The sequence below is a fragment of the Sorex fumeus genome, unplaced genomic scaffold (assembly GCF_029834395.1).
Source record: "Sorex fumeus unplaced genomic scaffold, SorFum_2.1 ptg000082l, whole genome shotgun sequence".
NCBI lineage: Eukaryota > Metazoa > Chordata > Mammalia > Eulipotyphla > Soricidae > Sorex > Sorex fumeus.
Window position 1 is genome coordinate 2,831,605 of NW_026606139.1, and position 9,739 is coordinate 2,841,343.

A 9,739-nucleotide genomic window follows, 5' to 3' on the forward strand; every position below is an offset into this window, starting at 1 on the left:
GGGAGAGGAGTCCTTAGAAAGGGTGAGGCAATACTGCCCCTCCGTGCCCTGAGTTCCCCTCCAGAGACTCATGTCACCATTTTCTTCCTACTTTGCCTCAGCTGCCTTTGATCCAGTTGATAAAAAAAAAAAAAAAAAAGCAGCAGCCACTCTTGTCTCCTGACTTCCGTGACATCACTTTTCTTCCTCTGTTCCGCTTCTCACTGCCTGGCCATAGTCTCTTTTGCTAGTTTCTGCCCCAGGCTGTCTGGTTCACTTACTTCTGTCAGCTTCCTCTCTGTTTGCATGTGTCTAGTGCCAGGGCTTTGCATCTCTCCTTCTGTCATATTTCTAGGCAGCAAATCGGCCTCTCCAGCCTTTGTATCCCCCTGAAATCTTCGCGTGGACATCTATGAGGCATCTGAAACTTAGAGCCAAAATGGAGGTCTCGCATTTCTTCCCCAAACCTGTGCTTGCGTTTCCCCTTTCTCAGTGAAAGACCCCGCCACCAGCCCAATTGCTCCAGGCAAGAGTCTAAGATTGGCCAAAGAGGGAGCCCGGGGGGCTGAGCATACACCCTGCCCCCAGCCTGGCCTGATATGGTTCCCCAAACACTGTCAGGAGTGAGCCAGGAGCACAGAACCAGGAATATCCTCTGAGAACCTCCAGGTGTGGCCCCCAGTCAAGCCAACAAAGGAAAGTGTAGGTCCAAGGGCAGCTGACCTGCTCGCTCTCAGCCCACGCCCCAGCTGCCTGGTCACTCATTTCACTTACCTTCTCCGTCCTCATGTGACCACCTCAGGTGTGGTCCACCTGCCTGTCTCCTAGCTTGTCTTTCTGGTTCTGCTCTGGCCCTCTGTAATCCGTTCTCCCCCTGTAGCCGGGCTGGTGATGCTGATGGTGAATCTCATCCTCCTCTCCTCATTCTCCTCCTCCTCTAACTTTCTACTTCCTTCTTTTTCTTTCTCTTCGGTCACCTCCTGCACACCTGTCAGTGCTCAGTCACTCCCCAGTGGTGCTTAGAGAACTGGGGGCCTCAGGATCAGACCTGAGGCTCCCACATACGAAGCATTTGCTCCAGCCCTTTGAGCAACCTTCCCAGCCCCCAGAATACTCATTTCACAACCATGAGCAGTGCCCAGCGCACCTCGCTAAAGCCCTGTTGCAAAGCCTGCAAAGCACCAAAAGCTCTTTCCCCAGACTTCGACTTGATGGACCACCTCTCAAACCTCAAGTGCCAACCCTGAGAGCACTTCCTGCCACTCTCTTGAAGAGTCCCTCGTGCCCTCCAGCAGCCCCCAGCCTTTCCACACGACATCACAGCCCTCTTCTCCATCCAAATCCCCTTAGAAAGCCAGCACCAGGAAATCTGAGTTCTTCCTTTACCAGCATCTCATCTCCCTGGTGCCAAAGCATCAAGGGCAAAAGCAAACACTGAAATATTTGCCAGGTGAATGAGTTGGGATGATGGAACTGTGTCTACCTCATTTGTCTAGCTATCCTGTCGGAAACAGAATTTTGAAACTCTGGTATTTCAGGTACGGTGCTTGCCAACCTGGGATCAATCTTGAGCATCCCTTATAGGGCCCTTTTATGGTCCCCCAAGCACTGCCAGGAGCAGTTCCTGAGTACAGAACCAGAAGTAACTCTTGAGCAAAAAAAAAATTGTATGTCAGCACAATGGTTAAGTGGAGGCTGGGTGATCCTTTATTTCCTAAGAGCTCTTCAGGCTAAGCAAGAGGCCTGGATGAGGGTGGCACAGGTCTGGTTCTTGAGCAAGGTCGGGTGTGGACAGGCAGAGGGGAGCCGTATTCCAGCCAACAGTCTCCCCCAGTTTCATGTTATAAAGCGGTCACTGTTTCACTGCATGTGTCATGTGGATCGGAAACTTCAGCTGGACCCAAGACAGTTTAGCTTCTCTCCCGAGAGGATGGGTACATCCTGTAAGGGAGCCAGGGTGAGGCGAGGGAGGGTCACTATGACTGATTGTTCCTTGTGCCTCAGGTTTCCAGTCAGCCCTCAGCCTGGTTCCATTTTCACTTAACTTACTGGTCGGTCGGTCATCACGAATCTCGTACATTCATTTGTTTTAGTCTTGCATTGCAGTTATATGGGCTCTGGCTGCCGAGTTCCTTGGCCTGCCCTTAGGTGCTGCGTTGCACGCGGCTGACGGGAGTTCAATCCCCAGCACCTCAGATAGTATCCCAAGCACCAGCAGGAGTGATCCCTGAGCACAGAGCCAGGAGTAAGACCTTTGCACCACTGGGTATGCAGCCCACCCCCTAAAAAAGGAGACTGGACTCATTCAGGGACTTGGGGTGGGAACTCTGAACTGGGTCTCACTTTCTGGAACCTTCAGATCGTCAGGTCTCTCACAGCTTGAGCTTGGTGGCTGGCGCCCAGGAGGGGGCAGTCAAGAGCCGGTTCTTTTTTTGAGCGTGGGTACTTAGGGCTTACTCCTGGCTCAGTGCTCAGGGCTCAGGGGGCATATGGGATGCTGGGGATCAAAGCTGGATAAGACACGTGCCAGACAAACATCCTACCTGCTGCGGTATTGCTCCAGGCCCAAGAGCCTGGTTTAAGACATATGGTATTTCAGGTGAGAGAAATACCATATGTCTTTCTCTCCCGGAAGCGCACGGCCACATTTGCGGCCGCATGACATTTTTTCATCTCATTCCTACTTTGGACAAACTGGCAGGCTACCGAATGTAGCCTGCCCACACGGCAGAGTCTGGCAAACTCCCCGTGGCGTACCCAATATGCCAAATACCAGTAACAATGATGGGTCTCATTCTCCTAAAGATCCTTGAATATAGCACTTTCTTAAAAATCTCAGGACTAGGATGAAGGAGACGTTACTGGGGCCTGCTTGAGGCAATCGACGAATAACAGGATGGTTGTGATTGATTGATTGGTATTTCAGGTAGGGAGCTTACTGACCTGAGTTCGATCCCCAGCATCCCTTATGGGGCCCCATTATGCTCCCCCAAGCACCACTAAGAGTAGTTCCTGAGTTCAGAGCCACAAGTAAGTAGCTCCTGAGAATTGCCAGGTGTGGTCAAAAAAAAAAAACCTTCATATTTCAGCACAGATGGCTAAGTGGAGCTGGAGTGAGCGATCCTTTAATTTCCTAGGAGCTCTTCGGGTCAAGCAAGAGGCTTAGGGGAACAGGGGGGCGTCACGTGCTGTGTGAGCCCCTCAGAGAGAGGAGGATGAGACAGCTCTGTGTTCAAGTTTTATTGTTGTATGTTTATTATTCCAGGGGCCACTCCCCAAAACTTGGATATCAAGGCACCGGGGGTGTTCCTGGTGAGAGGGCTCTGTCCACTCTTCCTTTTTCGCCCCTTTCTCAAGAATTCAATGTGTGGAGTTGGAGCGATAGCACAGCAGGTAGGGTGTTTTCCTTGCACGCGGATGACCCGGGTTTGATTCCCCGCATCCAAGAAGTCCCCCGAGCACCACCAGGAGTAATTCCTGAGTGCGTGAGCCAGGAGTAACCCCTGTGCACAGGCGAGTGTGACCCAAAAAGAAAAAAAAATAATTCTGGAGCGATAGCACAGCAGGTAGAGCGCTTGCCTTGCAAGCAGACGACCTGGGTTTGATTCCCAGCATCCCATAGGGTCCCCTGAGCACTTCCAGGTATGATTCCTGAGTGCAGAGCCAGGACTAACCCCTGCGCATCACCGGATATGACTCAAAAAGGATAAAAAAATTTCAATGTGAGGCTGGAGTGATAGGACAGCAGGTAGGTGCTTGCCTTGCTCACGGCTGACCCTGGTTGGATCTCCAGCACCCCGTGTGGTCCTCTGAGCCTGCCAGGCTGTAGGGCTGGGCTTGCACTCTCGTAGCCCTCGCACCTGGGGCTCGGCCCAGAGAAGACCCTCAGCAGGAAGCAGGAGAGACAGTGCCCGTTCCCATCGCTTCCTGCCTTCTGAACAAGCCTCCGGGCCAGGCCTGGCCGGCTGCTGGGGGACATTTGGGCAGAGACTAGCATTTTGGCTCTGGGGGAAACAGTGGCAGCTGTGAAGTTTTAAACCGCCAACAGAAATGATTCGATGGCTGAATCTTCATTTCCCCCCAGGGCGCCATGCAAGGCGGCCCGGCCAGCCGTGAGGCAACAAGCGTGGGGTCTGAAGGGACAGGACGGGCAGAAGCTATGCCAGCCAGAGTGCTCGGGGCTGCTCCGAAGGGCCTCCGCCCGCTCCCTCCCACCCGGCACCTCCCCGGCACTGCCAGTCGCAGGAAGGCTTCCCGGGTGCACAGCGGGCATCCTTCCCAGGCGCTCCTGGCACGCCCGGGCCTGGACAGAGCCAGCTGGTACTGAGAGCTGCGCCTTAGCTGCAAGGCTCTGTCTGGTTGGGTCAGAGGAGCCCAGCTGGGTGCAAACCCCAGGCTGCCCAGCTGCACAAGAGGGTGAAGTTTCACAAGCACCAACAGGGCACTGCCGGCCAAACCAACACGACCAGCATGTGGCTGGCGATACAGCCCTTGCCTTGCGTGTGTGAGGCCTCGGGTTGTGTCCCTGAAACTGTCTTCTAAAAGAAAAGGGGCGGGGACAAAAGAATGGTACAGCGGGTAGGGCATTTGCCGTGCACGCAGCCGTCCCAGGTTCGATCCCCAGCATCCCATACGGCCCCCCAAGCACCGCCAGGAGTGATTCCCGTGTGCAGAGCCAGGAGTAACCCCTGAGCATCAATCAACGGGTGTGACCCCAAAAAGCCAAAAATAGGAAAAAAGCTTTGTCCAGGTTTAGGGGGGCGGAGCTTTGGCAGGGCTGGCCCTCCAGCTTCTAGAAGCATCAGAGGCAGGGCAGTGCCATGGCTCAGTGTGAAGGCCGGCCACAGGGCACAGCCTCCCCTCGGTCCTCCACACCAGGCTGCCGAGCACAGAGCACCCTGCCAGCACCCAGTGGACTTTGGCCTAGGAGAATGCAGGGCTCTGTCAACTCTTGTCTCATCACAGCAACTTATGGTCCCCCGAGTGACCAAGAGCCTGTGATCCCTGAGCACAAAGTCAGGAGTAAACCCGGAACACCGCAGGGGGTGGCCAAGACCAAAAAGAGGCAAGGGAGGGACTGGTACCCGGCCAGGCCTCGTGGAGAGTTCTGGCCTGGCGTTACCGCTCCTGGTACCCCAGAGCTCAAGCCCCTAAAGGCTAGAGCAAGTCAGGAGAAAGCTGGCATCAAGTCAACGTACGGGCCTGTGGTCTTGAACAGGAGCGAAGGTGGTTCAGAACCACCCACACCCTCAAGGCTGACGGTTCCCTTGCTTACTCTTTCCTATGATTATTACTATTAATAGTATTATGATTTAACTTTTAAGCATACGATATTTCTTCTCCACACCCACCAGAATGCCAAGATCCCTCCACCTCCACCATGGCCCCTTCCCCACTCTCCCAACTCCCTCACCCACCCCATGAAAAACTCAGTTCTTTGGGCAAAATCTCAGGGATTTCTTTCTTCTTTCTTCCTCTTCCTCTTCCTCTTCCTCTTCCTCTTCCTCTTCTTCTTCTTCTTCTTCTTCTTCTTCTTCTTCTTCTTCTTCTTCTTCTTCTTCTCTGTCATCGTCTCCTCCTCCTCCTCCTCCTCCTCCTCCATCTTCTGTTTATTTTTTGGTTTGGGGATCACATGCAGTGGTGCTCTTGGCAGGCTCAGGGGACCATATGTAGTTCCAAGGATTGAACTTGGAATGGCAGTATGCAGGGCAAGCCGTCCTACCCACTGTACACTCTCTCTCTCTCTCTCTCTCTCTCTCTCTCTCTCTCGCCTCACAAAAGAATTTTCCCTTGTTTTTTAATTGAATCACCATGAGATATACACTTGTTCATGACGGAGTTTCATTGGAATCTTCCAATACCCATCCCCTCACCAGTATACTTTCCCGCCTCCAGTGTCCTCAGTTTCCCTCCTGTCCCCCACCCAGCTTGTCCTTAGCAACCTCCTCTACCCACTCTTTTTTCCTTTTAAGCACTTCCTTGTGGTACTGTTACCAAAGAGTATAAAACTTTGGTCTTGGCTTGCTTGGGGACCACACCCGGTGATGCTCGGGAGTTACTCCTGGCTCTGCACGCAGGAATTACATTCCCGTGCTTGGGGGACCACATGGAATACTGGGGATTGAACCCCGGTCAGCTGCATGCAAGGCACACGCCCGACCCACTGCACTATCACTCCAGCCCCAGTACGATACATTTTTTAAGATGCCATCCACACTGAACTTCAAAGGAAGAAATGAATCGTGCCTCTTGACCAGAGAGGGTCTAACTTGGAGCCCAAGTTGAAGAGCTGTTTTACAACAAAGGTTGGGCCTTCAGTGAGATCTCACAACTCCACTACCAATTTCCAAAATGTCTCTTTCTGGAAATCCTTAGCAAAAGGCATGTGATATTTTCACACTAGAGGGACAAACGCCGTCTGAGCCTGCTGTGTGGTCTTCTCAGATGCTGCTCATCCCCCTGCACTTTATTTTTCATTTTTTTCTTTTTTTTTTTTTTTTTTGCTTTTTGGGTCACACCTGGAGATGCACAGGAGTTACTCCTGGCTCTGCACTCAGGAGTTACCCCAGGCGGTGCTCAGGGGACCATATGGGATGCTGGGAATCGAACCTGGTCGGCCGCGTGCAAGGCAAACGCCCTACCCGCTGTGCTATCTCTCCAGCGCCCCCCCAAACACACACACACACACACACACACACACACACACACTTTAGAGCTTTGCAGCAGCCCACAGTAGCTTTTCTTCCATTGGTGAGAATTATTTCAGCCATACTTTTGCTAGATAACCTCTCCTAACCATTGGGGTTAATTTTTCTTTCTTTTTTATTGGGGGGTGGGGGTGGGGGTTGGGGTGTGGGGTGAGCCTCACACCCAGCAGTGCTCAGGGCTTACTTCTGGCTCTGTGCTCATGGATCATCACCACTGGCAGTGCTGGAGGAGCCAGAGGAGGTATCAGGAATCGAACCCGCGTCAGCTGAGTGAAAGGCAGCACCTTACCCAGTCTCCTATTTCTCTGCTCCCAAAGGCTCATTTTCCTATTGAAACAGATACTGTTGGTACTTGTACAGTGGTACTGTTGGCAATGTGTACGTTGCATCCTGGTGTACAAATGAACAAGAAGGTGTTTCAGCTGTTGCAAGCTGGGGTGAACCCCAGGCACCATGGAACCCCTGAGCACCGCTTAGAGTGACCCAGGGTCCCCAGAACTGCCAGCCTCCTCTTTTTCTAGAGTTCGTGGGTGCTGTGGGCTGGCACTCTAGACCTCTGTCAGAAGACAGGCAGAGGGGCTAGAACGATAGCACAGCAGGTAGGGCCTTTGCCTTGCACACGGCCGACCCAGGTTCGATTCCCTGCATCCCATGTGGTCCCCCGAGCACTGTCAGGAGTAATTCCTGAGTGCATGAGCCAGGAGGAACCCCTGTGCAACGCCGGGTGTGACCCAAAAAGCGAAAAAAAGAAGAAGAAGACAGGCAGAGTGAATGCCGAATGAATGAATGTCTGGAACGTATCACCAGAAGTCCCCTGTGCCCCCTGAGTTCCTGCTCCTCCCTGACTGGATCTCGCCTTCCTTTTTCTTCCACCCACCCCAAGGGCGGTGCCTCTCCCCGCTGTGCCCTCAGGGTCCTAGGCAATGTTCACAGTAGTGTTATTCCACAGGGAGTCTCCGAGCTGCTGGCACTTTTGTGGGGCCTGCAGGGAGCCTCCGGGGCTTTGGACAAGGCGGAGAATGGCTCCCTAATGGCTGGTGGTGGGAAATAAGGTCCTTGAACAGATGCCCACCTTGCTTCCACCCGGTTCCTCTGTCTCCCTCCCTGCCGCCTTGTTCTCCAACCTTGGCTCACTTCCCTGGTCCAGCCGGGGCAGCCAGTCCCCTCTGCGGGGCCTCTGAGCCTCCCAGCCAGGCGGCTGACCCTGCCTCCTACGGCATCACCGGCAGGAATGGGGGGCGCATGGGAGAGGGGTGCCCCATCCCCCTTGCACAGGGCTAGCCCGTGAAAGTCTCCTCGCCAGTGGACCCCACAGCGTCCTGCCCTTCCGCAGCCATCGAGCTGATCAAGGACCTGGTCAGTTACGAAGTGTCCACCGCGCTGCTCCAAAGCCTCGTGGAGCTGCTGATACCAGACGTGAAAGAGACCCACAAACAGCAGTACGGGATCCTCAGCGGTAGGCGGCTCGCTGATGGGGGTGCGCGGGCCTAAGCTCGAGCGAGGGCCCCCCTGGCTGACCGCCGCCTGCTCCACAGACCAGTCCATTCTCCAGTTCACCTCCCAGCTGCCCGTGTTCTTGCAGCAGGCTGCAGCCGCCAAGACCATCAGGTCAGTCCCCAGGGTGGCACTGCCCACGGGGGCGCCGGGAGAGAGCGAGAGGGGCGCGCCCCGCCCGCAGGCCGCTGCAGCCGGGACCCCTGCCCCTCGCCCAGGGTCCTGGCGCAGCACAACACCAGCCTGGCCGAGGAGATGCTGAGTCTGGGCGTGGTGCACAGCCTGATGGTCGCCATGGGCAACCGGGACCACTGCAACAGCCAGCGGCAAGCCAGCCTGGCGCTGGAGGTGAGTGGGGGGTGGGGCGGGCTCGGCGGGCACAAGGCCCACCCCGCCTGGCCCGCAGTACTTCGTGCAGGTGTTCCCGGCCGTGGACGAGCAAGTGCACAAGGCTATGGGGGAGGAACTCTACCAGCTCTTCCGGGTGAGTGTCCACCCACGAGGCCCGGTCTGCTGCCCTGCTGCACCTGATGGACCCTGCGCCCACCTTCTCTCCCCGCCCCGGGGTGGACCCTGCACCCAGCCCCTCCACCCAACCCTCCCCAGCCGCAGCTTTCCCTCGCTCCTACCCGCAGAGCAACCCCGAGGAGCTGTACGCGCACATAGACAGCATTCAGACGGACATCTTGCTGGCCAACAAAGTCAATGTCACCAAAGGTGAGTGGGGCCAGGGGGCCAGGGGAGGGCCCCGGTGCCCGCGGAGGGCCTGCGGGCCCAGGCTCAGGCGCGCCGTCCCGGTTTGCAGACCTGCAGCTCGCCAGCCTCACTTCCGACTCTCAGGAGCAAAACCCCACGGGCTACTTGGTCCACTTCGCTTCGGAGGACGGGGCTGACGCTGATGCGTGAGCGCCCGAGGTCACCGGGGAGCGTTGCAGAAGCTCCACCAGGGTGCCTCTGCCCAGGCCGAGAGTTGGACGACGGACGCCAAGAGGGGCAGAGGGAGCGTTGCTGGCTGGGAACCGCCAATAAACGGTGAAAGCTGTGCCCTCTCGGCTGCATGCAGGGGAAGGGAGCCGAAAGGAGAGCAGGCCGTGGGCTGAGCGTCTGCCCTCAGCCAGGCTGGACAGGGACATAGGGGAGGTCCTGGAAGCTCTGACCCTGTTCCCCTCTAGGACCTGGTGCTTCCCTGCGGTCCTGGTAGCTTCCTCTCATCCTCTTTTGCCGATTCTTCCCCTTCAACACAGTTCCCTTCAAACTGGAGCAAGGCAGGAGACCCTGAGCCTCCCCTCTGTCTGCACCCCTGGCACTGCCGTCCAGTCCCAGGCTGGGGAATACTGTTTCCAGCTTGTGACGTCTACGTTTCTCTTTCCAGCTAAGCATTTTCATCTCATCGTGTCTCAAAGAGCTCCTGACCATGTGCCCCCCCTCCACCTGCTCGTCCTCACTGCCCTCAGCACAGGCTCCGCCCCGCCCCTGAAGCCCCACAGGCGGCAGGCGGTGCTCCCCACCTTCCCACAGACCAGAGCCCCCCATCTGTCTCGGCCTCCAGAGCTAGCGCG

At 55.9% G+C, this 9,739-nt stretch overlaps 1 protein-coding gene across 2 annotated transcripts in view; it reads left to right on the forward strand.

The window, feature by feature from the left end:
- The window catches only part of ARMH1 (armadillo like helical domain containing 1), a 39,200-nt gene extending 30,039 nt beyond the window's left edge, over positions 1-9,161 (forward strand). For both annotated transcript variants that reach the window (XM_056130926.1, XM_056130927.1), the window contains exons 7-12: positions 8,020-8,142; positions 8,222-8,294; positions 8,399-8,528; positions 8,587-8,664; positions 8,816-8,897; positions 8,986-9,161. In XM_056130926.1, the coding sequence (XP_055986901.1) occupies positions 8,020-8,142; positions 8,222-8,294; positions 8,399-8,528; positions 8,587-8,664; positions 8,816-8,897; positions 8,986-9,086 (587 nt within the window). In that variant the 3' untranslated portion in view covers positions 9,087-9,161. The remainder of the gene's footprint in view (positions 1-8,019; positions 8,143-8,221; positions 8,295-8,398; positions 8,529-8,586; positions 8,665-8,815; positions 8,898-8,985) is intronic.
- Positions 9,162-9,739: the final 578 nt, after the last annotated feature.